This window comes from Thamnophis sirtalis, unplaced genomic scaffold (assembly GCF_051295495.1).
Source record: "Thamnophis sirtalis isolate CommonGarterSnake01/CBP01778 unplaced genomic scaffold, rThaSir2_p1.2 scaffold_4, whole genome shotgun sequence".
Taxonomy (NCBI): Eukaryota; Metazoa; Chordata; class Lepidosauria; order Squamata; family Natricidae; genus Thamnophis; species Thamnophis sirtalis.
In genome coordinates, this window is record NW_028261384.1 from 2781209 (window position 1) to 2803081 (window position 21873).

The 21873-nt window shown below is 45.0% G+C and overlaps 1 protein-coding gene across 1 annotated transcript; it reads left to right on the forward strand.

The window, feature by feature from the left end:
- Window positions 1-90: 90 nt before the first annotated feature.
- Window positions 91-20428, forward strand: LOC106555476 (EH domain-containing protein 3). The gene is made up of 6 exons (XM_087712365.1): window positions 91-417; window positions 6546-6722; window positions 8644-8741; window positions 13409-13821; window positions 16343-16507; window positions 17821-20428. Exons 1-6 carry the CDS (start codon window positions 191-193, stop codon window positions 18346-18348), a joined length of 1608 nt encoding a protein of 535 aa, XP_087568491.1. The 5' UTR covers window positions 91-190; the 3' UTR covers window positions 18349-20428.
- The last annotated feature ends 1445 nt before the right edge of the window (window positions 20429-21873 follow it).

A 21873-nucleotide genomic window follows, 5' to 3' on the forward strand; every position in this document is an offset into this window, starting at 1 on the left:
TCTGCACCCTAACCGGAAAGCCCCGCCGCCGCCCATAGAGAGAGCCTCCTGCTAGCGCGGCGTGCTCCTTCGTCGCGTGGGCCCTTTCCGCTTCCGGGGCCGGCCTCTTGCAGGGCTGGCATTTAAACTGCCGCCGCCGCCCGGCTGAGTCTTCTCTCCTTCTCCGTCTCTCCCTGGTGCTGCCGCGGCGATGTTCAGCTGGCTGGGCGGCGACGACCGCCGTCGGAAGGACCCGGAGGTCTTCCAGACGGTGAGCGAAGGGCTGAAGAAGCTCTACAAGACCAAGCTGCTGCCGCTGGAGGAGCACTACAAGTTCCATGAGTTCCACTCGCCCGCCCTGGAGGACGCCGACTTCGACAACAAGCCCATGGTGCTGCTGGTGGGCCAGTACTCCACCGGCAAGACCACCTTCATCCGGTAGGGGGCGCCCTTCTTTGGTGGGGGTTGTAGGAAATCGCCAAATATTGTCGAGGAAGGGACTACAGATCCCATCGTCCCCCTCTCAACTGGGACCGATGGGCAGAATTGCCTTGTTGGCTTTGGAATCGTTGGGCCGACCCTCAGTGTTTAGATCTCAAATTGGGCCTCTTAAAAGACTACAACTCCCATCGCCCACCCACCCCCGCTTTGATGAATGGGCAGAATAGCCTTGTTGGCTGGGGAGTAATGGGCGACCTTCAGCTGATGTCCCTTGTCTAGTTTTTTCTCAAAAGGAGGCGGAGCTTTAAGAGGAGTGGACTACAAGTCCCATGATCCCACCCCCCAGCTGGGACCGATGGGGGGGGGAATACCCTAGTGGGCTGGAGAATAACACTTGACCCTCAATGGGTAACTCTCACCCGATGTTTCTCAAAGCTGGCCCCCTTTCAGCGGGGTGGACTACAACTACTATGATCCCCCCCCCCAGCTAGGATTGATTGGTTTGTTGTGATGGGGCTGAGAGTCACTGTCTCAACCCTCCTTTGGTGACTCATTCAAGCCTTCTCAAAAGTGCCCCGCTTTAAGAGGGATGGACTACAGCTCCCTTCATCCCCCCCCCCCCCACTTCCCATGGGACGGGTGAGTAGAATAGCCTTGTTGAGTAATGAAATAACGCTGGATCTTCAGCGGTTAGTTCTCAAATTTGGATTCTTTAAGATAGGTGTAGAGAGACTACAACTCCCATTATCCCCCAGCTGGGATCAATGATGCCAAATAGCCTTGTTACGATGGGGGTGTTGACGATAATTCTCAACCTTCAATTGATTGCCCTTGTCCAGTGTTTCTCAAAGGGGGGATGGCTTTTAAGAGGGGTGGACTACAACTCCCATGATAACACCACCACCACCCCAAATTTGGCATGGATGTGGAGGGTAGACTGATTGGGTTCTGGAGTAATGCTTAACCCTCAATTGGTAACTCACCTGATGTTTTTCAAAGTGTGGGCCCCTTTAAGAGGGATAGACTACAACTCCCAGAATTCCTATATCTGGTGTAGGAGAAAAATGCTCACAATAGACAGAATCAATAAAATAGGGAAACTGAGCATTTTGACTTTCACTCGGGGCCATAAATTATTTTTGGGTTTTGTTTTTGTTAGTGGCCTCCTTGCTGCTTCCTGAGCTGGGAGCTTCTCTTCTAGGCATTTTATGACCCAGCTTGGGAACATCATCAGTGCTAGAAGCGAGTGGGATTTGTGGAGAGGAGGAGGAGGAGAAGTAGGGGGGAAAGGAAGGAAGGACATGCGGACTGTGGGGTCCTGGGTGCTCTCTGAGCTTGGTGGCTTTTTTTGCAGATGTGTCTCAACCCAACTAGCTTATGTCATCTATCTCCATTTATATATATATAAATAAAAGGCAAATATCACTCACGCATCACGAAATCTCCAGAACAGTAAAGCCTACAAACTTGAAATTTGGCACATATATTCTTCTTAGCTCCTAGGTGCTCGCTAAGAAAGGATTTTTCGAAATGGCCATCAGATCGGCAGTATTTCTTATGTAGTAATTAATATGCTAAGGAGTTAGGCATTCTACTCCCCCTCCCCACCTGAAAAGAACTCTGTTCCAACTGCCAGTTGCCTCACATTCCGTTATCTCTGTTCAAACTGGCAGACGTTCCACTCCTTCACTCAGGAGCCTTCTGGGGCTCCTTACAGTACTAACTGCTTCGGGACTCAAGGCAGCAGGAGCGATATTCCATTATGTGTTTCAATCACCGATCACCACTGAGCCAACGGATTGAATTGAATTTCTCCTGAATTACCCGATCACATACTTTTGTCGCAAAGCATGGATATTCTGTCTCTGTGTGTGTGTGTTCTCTCTCTCTCTCTCTCTCTCTCTCTCTCTCTCTCTCTCTCTCTCTCTCTCTCTCTCTCTCTCTCTCTCCTCCCCTCATTTTGATTTCTTTTTCACAACAATCGTGCGCTGTCCATGGAGGTTGGGGGAAAATTGATCCATGCAACAATAAAAAAAGGAGCCGGAATAATATCGAAAAGCAACCCTCTATCCGTCCTCATAAACCGAGGATTACTGGTTGAAGAAGAGGCGATTTGAACTGAATTTCCATAATTAAATTACCTTAAATGCCTCCAGAAATTGTGAATGCTCCAACACTGGAAGTTTTTAAGAAGAAACTAGATGTCTCAAATTGCATAGGGTTTCCTGCCTGAGCAGAGGGGTTGGACTAGAAGACCTCCCAGGCCCCTTCCAACTCCCTTAGTCTATTCCATTCCTTACTCTATTCTATATCCTATGCTATTCTATTTTCCGTTCTATATTTTGTAGTCTATTCTCTATTCTTTCTATTCCCTATTTTCTATTCCTATTCCATTCCTTTTTTTTCCTTTTTTTTCTTATTTTATTTCCATTTTATTATTTCATTTCTTTGTTTTTTTATTTTTATTGTTTTGTTTTACTGTTTCGTTTTGTTTCTTTGTTTTTTATTAAATTATTTTATTTCACTTCATTTCTTTGTTTTATTTATTTTATTGCATTTATTTGTTTTGTTTTATTTATTTTTTTAATAATTTTAATTTTTTTGTGGGGGGGCTGTTTCTTCTTAAAACAAGACACTCAACAGCTTCGATCTTGCATCCGTTGGGTTGAAATTAAACAGGGAGTCCTGGAGTTACGACCACCATGAGCTGTGCTGCAACGGTTGCGATTCAAGAGCAACAGCACTTATACGCCACTTCACAGCCCCTCCCTAAGCTGTTTACAGAGTCAGCCTCTTGCCCCCCAACCCCCGCCTAACAGTCTGGATCCTCGTTTTGCTGACCTCGGCAGGGGGGGAAGGCTGAGCCAACCTTGAGCCTGGTGAGATTCGATCCGCCAAGTAGCCTCAGGACCGCAGCCCAACCACTGTGCCTCCGTAATGAGCACAATAGGGATGGCGGTTCGCAGGATTCCCATCAACATCTGACCACAGTTTACATTTGCGCTGAAAACCAGGAATTATTATTTCCAGTCCTTGGCAAACGCACCCTCTATCCAACAATGGATTTGCTTAACGACCATGGTGCTCATTTAATGACCGCCACAAAAAATAAAGGATAATAAAACAAACCAATTGCTCATTAAACTGTTCTGGTCCAGTTTCTGTTCCAGTCTTATTATCCTTTTTTGTCATTAAATGAGCACCATGGTCGTTAAGCAAATCCATTGTTGGATATGGGCTGCGTTTGCCAAGGACTGGAAATAATTCCTGGTTTTCAGCGCAAATGTAAATTGTGATCAGATGATGGGAATCCTGCAAACATCCATTCCTATTGTGACTTTATACTATTCACGGTCATAACTTTGAGGACTACCTGTATATCTCTTTAGGTGGGTGAGGCTGACTGGGCCGAGTCACTCCATGAATCCCCATCAAACTCAACCCCCATCTCTTCAGTCATCATGTGGTAGTCCTCGTTTTACAACCGCAATCATGAGGCCGAAATTCCAGACCACGTGACCCCCCCGGGACATTGCGACCGTCATAAACACGAGTCAGTTGCCAAGCACGCGAATTTTGATCATGTGAACCCGGGGACCGTTATGACTTCAAGCGGTCGTAAGTGTGAAAAGTCAGCCCTCTTGTAACATCAAGCTCTCGCTAAGCGATCAGCAGTAGCTCGACTCCGATCGCACGTCCCCAATTCCGCGCAACAGCGTTTTCGCCATGACAAAACCAGCCTTATCGTTAATACCAGATAATTTTATTATCTTTATTCTTTTATAATTCTTGTGATCTTTGAACCAGGTTTATTGTTGCTACTTGAACCTTGGAAACTTTCCTTTCTCAGGTACAGGCTACACTTTAACCACGGTTAATGATTAGCCAAATTAGTGATGATTAATAAAAGAGCTTACCTTTGTGTGTTTTTTCTCCCCCACATCCTTTGATCTTTTACGGCATCAGCGTACAATTGCCCTGCGGAAGGTTATGTAGGGATTCAAATAAACCAGGTTTAATTAGAGCAGTGTTTCTCAACCTTGGCAACTTGAAGATGTCCGGATTTCAACTCCCAGAATTCCCCAGCCAGCGAATGCTGGCTGGGGAATTCTGGGAGTTGAAGTCCGGACATCTTCAAGTTGCTAAAGTTGAGAAACACTGAATCAGAGATTTTCTTTCCCCCTGTGATGCTGCACAGAATAAGGATGATGGTCTTTTGAGTGGCTTTGAAGGGGGGCCCTGCTGGTTTGAGGTTTCCCCAGTTCATAAATCGGGGGGGCTTTTAAGTTGAACCGAGGAAACAACAGAGAGCAAAGATCTCTGCTTAATGCAGGTTTTAAACTGGGTTCTGAGGACAAGGGAAATTTTCAAGCTCCAGCATGTCAGCTGGTGAATTCTGGGAGTTTGAAATCCTCCCATCTCCAAGGCTGCCAAGGATGGATGGATGGAAAGATAGAAGGATGGACGGAGCGGGGGCTGGGAGAGAATAAGCAGTGCTTTTCAACATTCCTGGGGAATTCTGGGAGTTGAAGTCCACCCATCTTGGCCATGGTTGAGAAATGGATGGATGGAGAGAGATAAAGAGAGAGAGAGCGTGTGTGTGTTGCCTGGGGAATTCTGGGAGTCCGTCTATCTTGGCCATGGTCGAGAAATGGATGGATGGAGAGAGATAGAGAGAGAGAGCGTGTGTGTGTTGCCTGGGGAATTCTGGGAGTCCGTCTATCTTGGCCATGGTTGAGAAATGGATGGATGGAGAGAGAGAAAGTGAAAGAGAGAGAGAGAGAGTTGCCTGGGGAATTCTGGGAGTCCGTCCATCTCGGCCATGGTTGAGAAATGGATGGATGGAGAGAGAGTGATGCCTGGGGAATTCTGGGAGTCTGTCCATCTTGGCCATGGTTGAGAAATGGATGGATGGAGAGAGAGAAAGCGAAAGAGAGAGAGTGTGTTGCCTGGGGAATTCTGGGAGTCCATCCATCTTGGCCATGATTGAAGAATAGATGGATGGAGAGAGAGAAAGCGAGAGAGAGAGAGAGAGAGTTTCCTGGGGAATTCTGGGAGTCCGTCTATCTTGGCCATGGTTGATAAATGGATGGATGGAGAGAGAAAGGAAATGAGAGAGAGAGAGAGAGAGTTGCCTGGGGAATTCTGGGAATCTATCCATCTTGGCCATGATTGAGGAATAGATGCATGGAGAGAAAAGAAAGTGAATGAGAAAGAGTGTGTGTGTGTGTGTGTTTGTGTGTTGGGGAATTCTGGGAGTTGATCTTGGCCAAGGTTGACGGAGGGAGGGGGGAAGAGAGAGGGAGAAGTGCTTTTCAACCTGCTTGAGGATTTATGGGAATTGAAGTCCACCCATCTTTATGTGGCCAAGGTTGAGAAACGAAGGGAGGAAGGGAAAGAGGGATCTGCGCTTCTCAAGATATGCTTCCTGGGGAATTCTGGGAGTTGGAAATCCACCCATCTTCCAGCTGCCAAGAGGGACACACCCTGTTCCAGTATCTGAGAAACCGCGATCAGAGTCGGTCTGTTTTTTTAAGGCCAGCGAAGCACAGCTGGAGAGGCCCATCTGGCTCTGGGATTCTCCAGCTGTGCCTTTTCCAGCTCTTCTCCTGCTGGAAAAATAAAATAAAATGAAAAGTCTCTTCAATCAAATCTGACTTCTTGTTTCTCCTTCTCCTCTTAAGCTGGTCTGTTTGTCTGCTGAGTCAGATCCATTCGGCCTCCTTTGGCTGCAACACAAGCCGCATTCCGCATTGCCGATTCGGCTCAAATATGGGTCATCCTTGACTTATGACTGAGCGAGGTAGTTGTTAAGCAAGTTGGGCCCCCATTGGACCCCCTCACTCGCCACCGTTGTTGAGTGGATCCCTGCCAGGGGTTGAGTGAGTGTCACGTTTAAGTAAATCTTAGCTGCCTTGTTTACTTCAGGTAGTCCTCGAGTTACGACCAGGGTGGAACCCAAGGTTTCCATCACTAAAATGAAACATTTGTTAAGGGAGTCTTGCCTCACTTTATGACCTACCTTGCCACCTATCTGTTTGATGCCTGGTGTTTAGTGCCAATGGTGGCTTGTCTGCTTTCAGGGACCAATCATGGTTTGTCTGATTGAAATCTGTTTTTTTAAGGTACCTGCTGGAGCAGGATTTCCCCGGGATGCGGATCGGACCCGAACCCACGACGGACTCCTTCATTGCAGTGATGCAGGGGGACGTGGAAGGGATCATCCCTGGGAATGCCCTGGTGGTGGATCCCAAGAAGCCCTTCCGGAAGCTTAACGCCTTCGGCAACGCCTTCTTGAACAGGTCAGTCGGCTACTGGAGCGGCATTCTGAACTGGTTTGACTGGGGAAACTGGTTTTTGGCGGCCCGGGGTCAGGCAGTTACTGTTGGTTCTCTTGTTTTTCTTATCTGTCAATCACTCATTTTCAGCTTCAGAAATATTACTTCTGACTGCAGGTGGTCCTCGCTTAATGACCACTCACTTAAGGGCTAAGTTGGAATGGACATGGACCTGATTTTGAAATTTTCACTCTCTCTCTTCCCGTCTCTCTATTTCTCTCTCATTCTCCCTCCCTCCCTCCCTCTCTCTTCCTCTCTTTTTCTTTTCCATTCTCCCTCTCTCATTCCCCATCTCCCATTCTCTCTTTCTCTTTCATCTTCTCTCCGTCTCTTTTGGAGCCGAGGTGGCGCAGTGGTTAGGGTGCAGCACTGCAGGCCACTTCAGCTGACTACAGTTCTGTAGTTCGGCTGTTCAAATCTCACCAGCTCAGGGTTGACTCAGCCTTCCATCCTTCCGAGGTGGGTGAAATGAGGACCCGGATTGTTGTTGGGGGCGATATGCCGACTCTGTAAACCGCTTAGAGAGGGCTGAAAGCCCTATGAAGCGGTATATAAGTCTAACTGCTATTGCTATTGGTTTAAGAGGGGAGGGCTTCCACTCCCAGAATTCCCCAGCCAGAGTGCTTTTATAACATGCTTAGACTTGGGAAATCACAGGTTTATCCCCAGGCAAAATAGAGTTGAATTCTGGGAGTGGGAGTCCTCCCCTCTTTTTTTTAAAAAAAAATTCAATATGTTTTATTCAATCTAAGATAAAAATTCTGAATTATCTTAACATTATTCATATAAATATTATGAATTAACTTTACATATTACATCACATATTCTTTTTTTTATAATTTTATTTTTTATTACATAGACAACATCACATAACAATAGAAAAAAACGGGGAAAGGAGAGAAAAAAAAGGGGGGGGGAATAACCCATCATCACATACAATAAATATATCATTGGATCACAGGTGCATCCCTACTACGTTTATACATCCCGTATCTCTCTGTTGTATATTTAATAAACACCACAATAACCTAGGGTTTAAAAAAAAAAAGAAAGAAAAAAAGGGGGGGGAGACAAAAAAGAAAAAAAAGAGAAAAAAAACATCACATGCAGCATGTCGTTTGGTTACAGTTGTTTTAACCTCTGCATCTTCAAATAATATTTACCGTCTCAAATGTTTCATCTAATATAACTAAAGGCCTCATTTCCATTCTACAATATATATTCAGATAACATTAGCATTGTTTTCCCCCAGAGAGTATACTTCTATTTATGAGTCCTCCCCTCTTAAAGCATAGCTGGCTGGGGGAATTCTGGGCGTTGAAGCAGCTTGAAGCTCCTAACAGTCATGCTCAAGAATGTTATTTATTTATTTGTTTGTTTGTTTGTTTGTTTGTTTGTTTATTTATTAATTAAAATTTATATGCCGCCCAATCCCGAAGGACTCTGGGCGGCTTACAAAAGAAGAAAAAAGAAAGAAAGAAATAAGAAAAAAGACAGTTTAAAATCAAAAACCCAACATTCATTCATTCTAATCGGGGATGGACCCCCAACAATGAGGTCAACAGCCCCAGGCCTGCCGGAACAGCCAGGTTTTAACAGCCTTCCTGAAGGCCATGAGAGTGGGTATGATCCGGATCTCTGGGGGTAGCTGATTCCAAAAAGTCGGAGCAGCCATAGAGAAGGCTCTCCACTGGGGGGTCCGCCAGCCGACACTGTCCGGCTGACGGCATCCGAAGGAGGCCCAATCTGTGGGATCTTACCGGACGCAGGGAGGTATGTGGCAGTAGGCGGTTATGGGGAACGATCCATTCCCATGGTGCAAGTGAGCCATGTGCTTTTCCCTCCCAATAATTCAAATTTTTCTTCCCCTTCCCCCCCCCCTCAGATTTGTGTGTGCCCAATTGCCAAATGCGGTCCTCGACAGCATCAGTGTGATCGACACCCCGGGAATCCTCTCCGGAGAGAAGCAAAGGATTAGCCGAGGTGATTATCATTTTCTTTCTGCCTTTTAACAAGGACAAGTTCATCGGAAGAGAGAATTGGAAGGGGCCTTGGCGGTCATCTAATCCAGCCGTGCAAATCTGGCACGCTGTGAAGTTGTGTACCCCACCGTCTTGTTCAATCTCAGCTTGGGGCGGGGTGTGTAGTTTGTCGTCGTTCCCCTAATAGTTTTGAAAAGCTTGTCTTAAACCCTGTCTCCAAATCAGGTCTGATGGGCGGGGCTGAGTGGGGGTGGCCATCTGTGTGTCCCTGAGTGGGGGTGGCCATCTGAGTGATCTCCAGGTGGGCGTGGCTGAGTGGGGATGGCTATCTGAGTGTTCCTGAGTGGGCGTGGCTGAGTGGGCATGGCCATCTGGGTGTTCCTGAGTGGGCGTGCCTGAGTGGGTGTGGCCATCTGAGTGTCTCCGGTTGGGTGTGGCTGGGTGGGCGTGGCCAGGTAATATTGTGAGATCGTCCAATTTTGGAAAATCTGATTTTTCTCACTGTTTCATTTTCATCGGGGGGGGGGACCTTGGCGGTTTCGTTCGTCAGTAAGCAGACATGCTACAGTTAGTCCTCAACTTCACGGCCACGACGAAGTCACAAATTAGCGAGACATTGTTTCAGTCAGTTTGTGGCCTTTCTTGCCACCTTTGTTAAGTGAATGCAGTTTATATGTCGGGAACATGGTCATTAAGGGAAGCAAATCCCTGTAGTGAGCATTGGCAATACAGGCAGTCCTCAATTTATGACCACAATGGAGCCCAACGTTTCCGTCGTTAAGGGAGACATTTGTTAAGTGAGTTTGGCCCCAACTTTACAACTTTTGTGAAGTGAATCCCTACAGTTGAAAAGTTAGCAATATGGTCGTTAAGGGGGGTCTAGCGGTCATCGCAAAGTCACAAAAGGGGATTGCGTGACCCTGGGACGCTGTGATGAGTACGATCCCGCTGCCAAGCGTCTGAATTTTAATCGCAGGACTAAGGGGGAGGCTACGACGGTCATCACTGTGAAAAACACCCCTCTTTATTTTTTTTCAGCGCTGCCTTCGCTTCGAACGGCCGCTAAATTATTCGCGTTGCAAGGGTAGGGTAGCGACTTACATCTCTTCCGTTTAGCAGATATCAGTTTCTTCCCGCTAGGACTGTCGGAATATTAATACTTGATTGATCATCGCTTGAAATGCGAGGGAGGTTTTGCAGGAAATATATCTCATTCTGCAAACGAATTTCTCTTCATTGGACTGGCAAGGTTTTTTTAAACAATAATAATAATACTATAAAATGTTAATAATAGTAATAGTAATAATAATGATGTTTGTGATAACATTTTAAAATGTTCAATACAGTACAATATACTAGCAGAGTCTGAAGGGACCTTGGAGGTCTTCTAGTCCAACCCCCTGCCTAGGTAGGAAACCCTATACCGTTTCAGACAAATGGTTATCCAGCATCTTCTTAAAGACTTCCAGTGTTGGGGCATTCACAACTTCTGGAGGCAACTTCTGTTCCACTGATTAATAGTTCTAACTGTCAGGAAATTTCTTCTCAGATCTAAGTGGCTTCTCTCCTTGATTAGTTTCCACCCATTGCTTCTTGTTCTACCTCAGGTGCCTTGGAGAATAGTTTGACTCCCTCTTCTTTGGGGAAACCCCTGAGATATTGGAAGATGCTATCATGTCTCCCCTAGTTCTTCTTTCTATTAAACCAGACCTACCCAGTTCCTGCAACCGTTCTTCCTATGTTTTAGCCTCCAGTCCCCTAATCCTCTTTGTTGCTCTTCTCTGCACTCTTTCCAGAGTCTCCACATCTTTTCTACATCATGGCCACCAAAACTGGACGCAGTATTCCAAGTGTGGCCTCACCAAGGCCTTATAAAGTGGTATTAACCCTTCACGTGATCTTGATTCTCTCCCTCTGTTGATGCAGCCTAGAACTGTGTTGGCTTTTTTGGCAGCTGCTGCACACGGCTGGCTCCTATTTAAATGCTTCTCCACTGGGACTCCAAGATCCCCCTCACGGTTACTACTATTGAGCAAGGTGCCACCTATACTGTACCTGTGCATTTCGTTTTCCTTGCCTCAATGTAGAACCTTACTCTTTTCACCATTGAATTTCATTTTATTAGATAGTGCCCAATGTTCAAGTTTGTCAAGATCCTTCTGCATCTTAAGCCTGTCTTCTGGAGTGTTGGCTATTCCTGCCAGCTTGGTGTCATCTGCAAATTTGATGAGTTCCCCATTTATCCCCTCATTCAAATCATTGATGAAGATGTTGAAGAGTCCTGGGCCCAAAACAGAGCCTTGGAGTCCCCCACTGCATACCTCCCTCCATGAAGATGCAGTTCCATTGAGGACTACACGTTGAGTGCGGTTGGTCAGCCAGTTACGAATCCATCTGGTGGTGATGCTGTCCAACCCACATTCTTCTACTTTATCTAGTAGTAGGTTATGTTCTACCTTATCAAATACCTTACCTAAGTCCAAGTAAATTATATTGGTGGCATTCCTCTGGTCCACTAATTTTGTCACCTTGTCAAAGAACGCAATAAGATTAGTCTGGCATGATCTGTTTTTGACAAACCCATGTTGGCTTTTGGCTATTACTTTGTTTACTTCTGGGTGTTCACTAATTCGTTGCTTGATTATCTTTTCCGGGATCTTTCCTGGTATTGAGGTCAGGCTGATAGGTCTATAGTTTCCTGGATCTATTTTTTCCATATTTTTTTTTGTTCAGTTGACTTAAGTTTCATGTTTAATGAATAAAAGTGATTATTATGAATGTTGCCCTTGGCGTAATTCTGAATCAGCAAATTTCCTTCTCCCGCCCCCCCCCCGAGAGTTTCATTCCAAAATCTAAATTATGTAAGACGATGTTTTGTTTCCTACAAAAGCTTCATTGTGGGTTCATTAAATAATAGATAGCATTCTGATGATTAGATTTACCGGAATTTGATGACATACGGAATTCAATTAAGGGGGGGTGACTCATGCTTATAATAGGGCCAGCCGATATAAGAGCTTCCAGATCTTCGGAGCAGGATTGCTGATCAATGTTTAATTGAACTTAACGTCAATAGTAACACAGAGAACACAAAAGAACAATGTTGAATGTTGAATGTTTGAATGTTTATTATATTTATATGCCGCCCTTTCCCCCCCCGAAGGGAACTCAGGGCGGCTCACAATTCAAATCAGGGAAGGGGGGTACAGACAGAAAATAAAAAAGACGAAACATAACAATACATAATTTAAAAACACACAACAGTCATACCATTCGAGAAGGGGGGCAAAAGCTCTTTAGCCCCAGGCCTGTGGGAACAGCCAGGTTTTGAGGGCTTTGCGGAAGGCCTGGAGGGTGGTGAGGGTCCGAATCTCCACGGGGAGCTCGTTCCAGAGGGCCGGAGCAGCCACAGAGAAGGCTCTCCTCCGGGTAGTCGCCAGTCGACACTGGCCGGCGGATGGAATTCGGAGGAGGCCTAATCTGTGGGATCTAATCGGTCAAGTGGAGGTCTAGTGGAGCGGGAAGGGACCTTTAAAGGTCATCTAGTCCAAACACGCATTGCCCTCCCTCCGCCCGAGCAGGAGACCATTTCTGACAGATGGCAATTTCAGTCTTTTTTTGGAAAGCTTCCAGTCAATTTCATTTAATTCAATTTAATAATTTAATTTAATTTAATTTTCATTTAATTTACCTGCAAGGACTCTAACCAGATGAATACCAATGGATGCTGGTAGGCAGAGGAAGATTTCCCCCCCCCCTAGTTTTCCTCGTGTAAAGCTAGTGTGCATCTTATGCTCTGGAACACCTTATAGATAAAAAAAAAATGCAGTATTTTGTTTTTATTTTGTTTAATTATTTCATTTCATTTAATTAATTTTATTTGATTACTTTATTTCATTTATTTAAATTTAACTGTAATTTAACTTAATTGTGTACTTTTATTTAATTAATTTTAATTTTATTATGCAATTTATTTATGCAATTTAGTTATTAAATTTAGTTATTAAATTTAGTTATTAAATTTAGTTATTAAATTTAATTATTAAATTTATTTATTAAATTTATTTATTAAATTTAATTATTAAATTTAATTATTAAATTTAATCTATTTAATAATTTACCTTTTTTACTTTAATTTGATTTAACTTTTTTAATTGATTCATTGTTTTATTTTATTTATATAATTTTATTGCATTGTTCTTATTTAATTTTTAATTTATTTTACTTATTTATTTTTACTTTATTTTTATGAAATCTCTTGGCCGCCCATCTTAGGGAACGCGGGGCGGCTTATATTCTTAAAAAGGATAACAACACTACAGACAAACTACAAGTTTAGAAGAATAAAGGACTATTCCGATGCAAATGCTCACTTTATGAAATAGAATTATCAGAACATTCTAATTTTATTACTTATTATGAATACTTTATTATATTGTTTATTTAATTTTTTTATTTCCCTGTTTATATGCGGACTTTATCGCGTTTTCAGTAATTAAACAAGGCAAATATACCCTCGTGGCCAGCAATAGCTACTCTGTGAGGTAGGCTGGCCTATGAGAGTGGGAGTAGCCCAAAGTCAAACCTAGTTGGCTTCATGTCTAAGGCAGAACTAGAACTCTCCCAACGCCTGGTTCTTTCATGTTCCTCCCTCCCACCCCTGGACAGGCTACGATTTTGCCGCCGTCTTGGAGTGGTTCGCCGAGCGGGTAGACCGCATCATCCTCCTCTTCGACGCCCACAAGCTTGACATCTCTGACGAGTTTTCGGAGGTCATCAAAGCCCTGAAGAACCACGAGGACAAGATGAGAGTCGTCCTCAACAAGGCCGACCAGATTGAGACCCAGCAGCTCATGCGGGTCTACGGGGCCCTGATGTGGTCCCTGGGGAAGATCGTCAACACCCCCGAAGTCATCCGGGTTTACATTGGGTCCTTCTGGTCTCACCCGCTGCTGATCCCGGATAACCGTAAACTCTTCGAGGCCGAGGAGCAGGATCTCTTCCACGACATCCAGAGCCTCCCCAGGAACGCGGCACTCCGGAAACTGAATGACCTGATTAAAAGGGCCCGCCTGGCCAAGGTAAGAAAATCGCTCCCAGGATTTGTGTCCTGGGATGTTTTGATACGTAGGTAGGTAGATGTAGGTAGATGAAGGTAGGTAGGTAGGTAGGGAGAGAGAGAGAGAGATATAGGTAGGTAGGTAGGTAGGTAGGTAGGTAGGTAGGTAGGTAGGTAGGTAGGTAGGTAGTTAAATAGATGTAGGTAGGTAGGTAGGTAGATGATAGATGTAGGTAGGTAAGTAGGTAGGTAGGTAGAGACAGGTAGGTAGGTAGATGTAGGTAGACAGACAGACAGATAGATAGATGTAGGTAGGTAGGTGGGTAGGTAGATAGAGGTAGGGAGAGAAAGATAGGTAGGTAGATAAAGGTAGGTAGGTAGATGAAGGTAGGTAGGCAGGTAGAGGAAGGTAGAGAGAGATGTAGGTAGGTAGGTGGGGAGGTAGGTAGATGATAGATGTAGATAGGTAGAGATAGGTATGTAGGTAGGTAGATAGACAGACAGATAGATAGATGTAGGTAGGTAGGTAGAGGTAGGTGGATAGACAGACAGAGACAGATAGACAGATAGATGAGGTAGGTAGATAGATAGATCGGTAGATAGGTAGATATAGGTAGATATAGGTAGGAAAGTAGGTAGAGGTAGGTAGACAGACAGACAGAGACAGACAGACAGACAGATGAAGTAGGTAGGTAGGTAGATAGGTAGATATGGGTAGGTAGGTAGGTAGGTAGGTAGGTAGGTAGGTAGAGGTAGGGAAAGAAAGATGTGTAGGTAGGTAGGTAGATGAAGGTAGGTAGGTAGATGAAGGTAGGTAGGTAGGTAGGTAGGTAGGTAGAGAGAGATGTAGGTAGGTAGGTGGGTAGGTAGGTAGATGATAGATAGATGTAGGTAGGTAGAGATAGGTATGTAGGTAGGTAGATAGACAGACAGACAGATAGATGTAGGTAGGTAGGTAGGTAGGTAGGTAAGTAGACAGACAGACAAATAGATAAGGTAGATAGGTAGGTAGGTAGGTAGGTAGGTGTAGGTAGGTAGATAGGTAGATAGGTAAATATAGGTAGATATAGGTAGATATAGGTAGGAAGGTAGGTAGAGGTAGGTAGGTAGACAGACAGACAGAGACAGACAGACAGATAGATGAGGTAGGTAGGTAGGTAGATAGACCGGTAGATAGGTAGATATAGGTAGGAAGTAGGTAGAGGTAGGTAGGTAGACAGACAGATAGATGATGTAGGTAGGTAGATATAGGTAGGTAGGTAGAGGTAGGTAGGTAGATGTAGGTAGGTAGATGAAGGTAGGTAGGTAGGTAGGTAGGTAGGTAGAGGTAGGTAGAGAGAGATGTAGGTAGGTAGGTAGGTGGGTAGGTAGGTAGATGATAGATAGATGTAGGTAGGGAGAGATAGGTATGTAGGTAGGTAGATGACAGACAGATAGATAGATGTAGGTAGGTAGGTAGAGGTAGGTAGGTAGACAGACAGACAGACAGATAGATAAGGTAGCTAGGTAGATAGATCGGTAGCTAGGTAGATATAGGTAGGAAGGTAGGTAGAGGTAGACATACAGACAGACAGACAAACAGACAGAGACAGACAGACAGATAGATGAGGTAGGTAGGTAGGTAGGTAGATAGACCGGTAGATAGGTAGATATAGGTAGGAAGGTAGGTAGAGGTAGGTAGACAGACAGACAGAGACAAACAGACAGACAGATAGATGAGGTAGTTAAGTAGGTAGGTAGATATAGGTAGATAGGTAGATATGGGTAGGTAGGAAGGTAGGTAGAGGTAGGTAGGTAGACACAGACAGACAGACAGACAGATAGAGGCCGGTAGGTAGGTAGGTAGGTAGGTAGGTAGGTAGGTAGGTAGATAGGTAGGTAGGTAGGTAAGTAGCAGTGGTGGGTTTCTGCCGGATCGTACCGACTCGGGAGAACCGGATGGTGAAATTTACCGATCCGGTGAGAGGAGGTTCGACCGGTGGACCCAGAAGTAACTTCCGGAACGCCTGCCCCAGCCCTGTCACTCGCTCGCTCGCTCACCCCTGCCCATCCGGAAGCAGCTCCATCACTTGCTCCCCCCGCCCGCCCGCACTATCCTAGCCCAAATCAGTGTCAAGTCCCATACCTGGGAATGGAGGTGGTGAATGGAGAAGCATGGAGAGGTCCAGCGGAACAATCCACAAGACAACAGCGGCAAGCTCAGGAGTTTTCTCCCGGATTCCCCTATGTCCTGTCTTCTCCGATCTCCCTAATTCCGGCTCTTAATCCTCCGGTTGTCGATTTTTGGAACGTTTTCCCTTATCCCTTCATAGGAGTCCCAAAATTTTTTGCCACATGGCTTGGGGGGTGGTCATGTGACTGAGTGTGCGTGAGTGATGTCAAGTTGTCCATACCCGCCCGGTCACATGACTGCCAAGCCACGCCCACTCTCTCACAGAGGGACTCCAAGAATGTCAGAATCTCCCCGCCTACCGATATTGTTCCGATCTGAATTTTTATTTTTTTATTATTATATTTTAATTCTTTTTATTTCCTTCCGCTAGGTTCAGGCCTATATCATCAGCTCTCTGAAGAAAGAAATGCCCTCCGTCTTTGGCAAAGACAACAAAAAGAAAGAGCTGGTCAACAACCTGGGCGAGATTTACGGCCGGATCGAGCGAGAGCATCAGATCTCGCCAGGAGATTTCCCCAATTTAAAGAAAATGCAAGTGAGTGATTGGGAAAAAAGAGGGAAAAAGGGACATTAGTTCTTCTGAGGGGGAGGGGGAGGGAGCAGTCTTTTGATGTGTAGACTTTGACTCCCAGAATGCCCCAGCCCACATTTACGACGGTTTGCAGCATCCCATGGTCAGTCCTCAAATTACACCCATTTGTTTCCTCCTTCCCTCCTTCCTTTCTTCCTTTGACATGTCTTTCCTTCCTCCCTCATTCTCCTTCCTTCCTCCATCCTTCTTCCTCCCTCCCTCCTTCTTCCTTCCTTCCTTTGCCTTGTGTCCTCCTCCCTCCCTCCTCCCTTCATTCCTTCCTTCCTTCATCTTGTGTCCCCCTTCCTTCCTTCCTTCCTTTCTTTGCCTTGTGTCCTTCCTTCCTCCCTCAGTCTCCTTCCTTCCTCCATCCTTCTTCCTCCCTCCCTCCTTCTTCCTTCCTTCCTTTGCCTTGTGTCCTCCTCCCTCCCTCCTCCCTTCATTCCTTCCTTCATCTTGTGTCCCCCTTCCTTCCTTCCTTCCTTCCTTTCTTTGCCTTGTGTCCTTCCTTCCTCCCTCAGTCTCCTTCCTTCCTCCATCCTTCTTCCTCCCTCCCTCCTTCTTCCTTCCTTCCTTTGCCTTGTGTCCTCCTCCCTCCCTCCTTCCTTCATTCCTTCCTTCCTTCATCTTGTGTCCCCCTTCCTTCCTTCCTTCCTTTCTTTGCCTTGTGTCCTTCCTTCCTCCCTCAGTCTCCTTCCTTCCTCCATCCTTCTTCCTCCCTCCCTCCTTCTTCCTTCCTTCCTTTGCCTTGTGTCCTCCTCCCTCCCTCCTTCCTTCATTCCTTCCTTCCTTCATCTTGTGTCCCCCTTCCTTCCTTCCTTCCTTTCTTTGCCTTGTGTCCTTCCTTCCTCCCTCAGTCTCCTTCCTTCCTCCATCCTTCTTCCTCCCTCCCTCCTTCTTCCTTCCTTCCTTTGCCTTGTGTCCTCCTCCCTCCCTCCTTCCTTCATTCCTTCCTTCCTTCATCTTGTGTTCTCCTTCCTTCCTTCTTTCCTTCCTTCCTTCCTTTCTTTGCCTTGTGTCCTTCCTTGCTCCCTCATTCTCCTTTCTTCTTCTGCCCTTTGTCCTTTTTACTCCCTCCCTCCCTCCCTCCTTCTTTCCCTTCCTTACTTCCTCCTCCTCACAATAGCAGAGTTGGAAGGGGTCCGGGAGGTCTTCCAGTCCAACCTCTGCTCAGGCAGGAGACCCTGTAACCTTTTCGACCAGGGTTTTATTTAGTCTCTGCCACCTCCGCCCTCTTCCTCAGCCTGTGTCCATTTCTCTTAACCTCCCTTCTCCAGGACCAACTCCAGGGTCAAGACTTCAGCAAATTCCAACCCCTGAAGGCCAAGCTGTTGGACGCGGTGGAAGACATGTTGGCCCACGACATCGCCCAACTGATGGTCTTAGTGCGCCAGGAAGAATCCCAGCGGCCAGCCCAGATGGTAAAAGGCGGCGCCTTCGAAGGGACCCTCCATGGCCCCTTCGGACACGGCTACGGAGAAGGAGCCGGAGAAGGCATCGACGACGCCACCTGGGTGGTGGCCCGTGACAAGCCCATGTATGACGAGATCTTCTACACCTTGTCCCCTGTCGACGGGAAGATAACCGGGGCCAACGCCAAGAGGGAGATGGTGAGGTCCAAGCTTCCCAACACTGTGTTGGGCAAGATCTGGAAACTCTCCGACATCGACAAAGACGGGATGTTGGACGATGAAGAGTTTGCCTTGGCCAACCATCTCATCAAGGTCAAGTTGGAAGGCCATGAGCTTCCCAGCGAGCTACCACCTCACCTTGTCCCGCCGTCCAAGAGGAAAATGGCAGATTGACCGACCTCTGGAACGCGTCGGGAGAGATGGGAAAGGTTCCTGTCTTGGTTTTTTTGAACCTCTGGAGATGCGCAAGGTCCACCTCTTGAGGGGACAACCCTACCTGAGAAGATAAAATCGGAAATAGACCTCAACCGTGCTTTGTCGTCATGTTATGCAACTCTCTCTTCTTGATATCACATCTTGTGGCCTGGTCCATGTCTATCAAAGGAAAGTCATGGTAAAAATTCAAGAAGAACGTCCGTTGGCCTTCAACCAAGGGCTTAAATTGGACTGGATTCATCTTCAACCAGTTGAGCCTTGTAAACCAAGTCAACCCCTTGGATGAAATACAGGACTTACTTCATATTTAGAGTTCAGTGTATTGGGAAGACGTCTTGATGGTCAACATTCCTGGCCTTTGGTGAAGACTTGGGTTACCGATACATCTACCCCATGACTTGGCCTTCAGCCCATTGGGTCCATCAGAAATGTCTTCTCCTTGCATTTATCTTTAAGGATGATGCAAAGTCTCCTCTAGGGATGTCCCAGAAGACCATGTTGGAAATTAGAACTTAGAGGTTCATCCTTGGTCATGAAAGGGAGGCCTCTAAGATTTAAGGAACAACAAAGGTTGGATTTGGTGTACCCCCAAAAGTTCACGATCAAAAGTGTTTCTGGAAGGTTGAACCTCATCTAGATGATGGATGTCAACAGGATATCTCCAATTTAAGTCATGGCTAACCTCTTCCAACCCATAAAATGAATTAGATCTTCCCCTCTAGATAAGATGGACCTGCAATCGTTGCCTTTCATCCTACACATATACACCGTTAAGAACCGCATGCCAGCTCTGTGGTGTCTGCTCGTTGTCGGCCAATCCTACAATAAAACGCAACCTTCCTATCCCAATGTTGCCTCCGAAGAACCTGTCCCGCGAGGAGACCATCTGCCTTTTGGATGGTCTTCAGGCGGGTCGAACTACATCTTACACCTTCCCCAGCGCCCCCTGCTGGAGGTTTAAAATGTGAAACTGTGAACCCAGAGCTGAGCCAAACTCCTGCTTCTCATTTCACACCTCTTTTTGTGATTTTGTTAGCCTCATTGGGGGGGGCGCAGGGGAGTGTTAAGACCCACAACTTCTTGTCGCTTCGGACAGAACGAACTTCTACTGTCCCTTGAAGAGCGCGACAATCAGAGAATCCAGACGCCTATAACTTATTTTATTTTAATATTATACATAGAAAGATATATATCCCATGTGTGTGTAAAAATATATATATATATATTAGGATAAGGATGTATATATCCTTATCGCAATGCATTTATCATGTGTCTAAAAAAAATAGCAAAAAAAAAAATCACCCCGCATTATGAAAGGAAAGGAGCGAAGGCCGGAAGGAGTTTTTGTGTAACATTTGTTGTACACAACCAGAAGGAATTTTCGGTTACTTCTGAAATTGTTCATTTTTCTGCAATTTCGCTCTTTTTCTTTTTTCTGTGTTTCCCAATCACTAACCTACCTGTAAAGGAAAAAAAAAAGAAAATTAATCAGATTTATAGGAAAAAAATAGGAAAGCCGCACCAGGGGTTTTGAATGGAATAATCAAGAATCCATGATTTCTGTAGGTTTGGGTTTTAAGCTAGTTTGTCCCATTTATTTGTTTAAAAAGTGTTTTTATTATTGTAAAAAGCAGGGGGGAAAGATTTTAAGTCTTATACACGTTGCACGGTTAAATAATGAAACTTTAAATTTAAAAATACAGTCAGAGAAGTGAACAAAAATCAGTGCATTCACAGTGAAAAATCTCTGGACCAGCGCGTGATTATGAGGAACGTTTCCACCCTTATATTTTGCTTTTTTTAAAAAAAGAATTTCCATTCCTTAAAGCTTTGTTTGTGTGTGTGTGTGTGGGTCTCTCCCTCTCTCGTTAGCTTATTTCTGCATCTCTCTAGCTTTCCGGTTTTTTTGTGCGATCCTGTCTTGCATTTGAAATGGAAATGGCAAAACTTCTGTGTTTCGCAAAGCCGAAATTCACCGACAAGTTAGAGAAAAATAAAAAAGTGTCTTTATTAATAAAGAGAATGGGGCATAACCTTCTCTGTGTGTTAATTTCTTTTTTTTTAAAAAGCTCCGTTTTTATTTTCTTTCCCCCCAAAAAAAAATTCCAAAGAAAAAACAGAAAAAACAAAAGAGGTGTTTTTAAAAAGTGCATTCAAAAAAGAACCAGCACACATATATACACATATTGTCTCCCTTACTTGAATACTGATTAATATTTTACAACTATTTTAGTTTCTAAAACCGGCCCTAATTTACTACTATATTACTAATGATTTACTACTAGATTACTAATAATTTACTACTAGGTTACTAATTTACTACTAGATTACTAATAATTTACTACTAATTAACTACTAACTACTTTATTTGCAGGTTATTATACTATCATTTATGACAGAGTCAGAGAACAAGAAATACAATACAGTTCTCAATTTACAATGGTTTATTTAGTGATCCAGCAATGAAAAAAATTGACTTATGACCAATTTTCACACAAGGTCAGTTAAGATCAAAATTCAGTCTCTTGGCAACTATATTTATGGTGATGTCAGGATCCCCTTTTGCAATCTGACAAGCCAAGTTCATGGGGAAGCCGCACTCGCTCCACAACCGGGTGACTAACAACTCTAGGGGTTCACTTAGCCATCAAATGGGGCAGATCTCACTGAACAAACAGAATTTTGGGGCGTCATTGTAGTCATAAGTCAATGACTTACCTGTACCCTAATGTAGGAACTACCAAGTAGAAAACCACACTTCCGCCCAACACTAACGGGAAGCCACTAGTATATAAACAGGAAACCACACTCCCAGCATTGAGGATGTTACCTAGTTGAGTAACCTCACAGTTCAACCCTGAAATCCCACTATTCGGTTCCAAAATTTTTACTTAATTGTTGTAAGGTATATGAACATCAAAGTGGTATCTAACTTTCTCTCTCCTCCAATCTTCCAAGCAAAACCAAGGGGAGATGGTTTCGATCTTCGTCCTCAAGTTTGCTTCTAGCTCCTTCCTCCTAGGTCCTACCTTGATGGGTCTCCCATAACGTTCTTGGGGTCCAGTTCTCCTACTCGTCCTCCAAAGAGAGGCAATTGGGAACCAGGTGAACATTGATGGTGGATCTAACATAGGTTTCTCGAGCAGGGGGGGCTGAAGTCACTCCAACCACATGTCTTCTGGACAGCCTTGACCAGCCAAGGTGGACACAAAGGTGGCCTGGAGGAGACTATTGGATGCTAAAAGATTGTCTCCTTCTGTGAGAGTCTGCAAAACTTCAAACACCACCTAGATCAGGAGTCCTCAAATTTGGCAACTTTAAAACTTGTGGGCTTCAACTCCCGGAATTCCCCCAGGGAATTATAGATCTGAAGATGTTCCTTCCTTTCCCATTGGGTGTCCCCTTAATAATTAAATAATTAATTAACTAATTAGTTAGTCAATGGAGTTGTCGTTCTTCCATCACTTTGACAATACTGATAAC

Coding starts and splice junctions, on each gene's coding strand:
- LOC106555476 (XM_087712365.1), top strand. CDS start 191: ATGTTCAGCTGGCTGGGCGGCGACGACCGCCGTCGGAAGGACCCGGAG. Junction 6,723..8,643: donor GGCAACGCCTTCTTGAACAG/GTCAGTCGGCTA, acceptor CCCCCCCCTCAG/ATTTGTGTGTGCCCAATTGC. Junction 16,508..17,820: donor CCAATTTAAAGAAAATGCAA/GTGAGTGATTGG, acceptor TCCCTTCTCCAG/GACCAACTCCAGGGTCAAGA.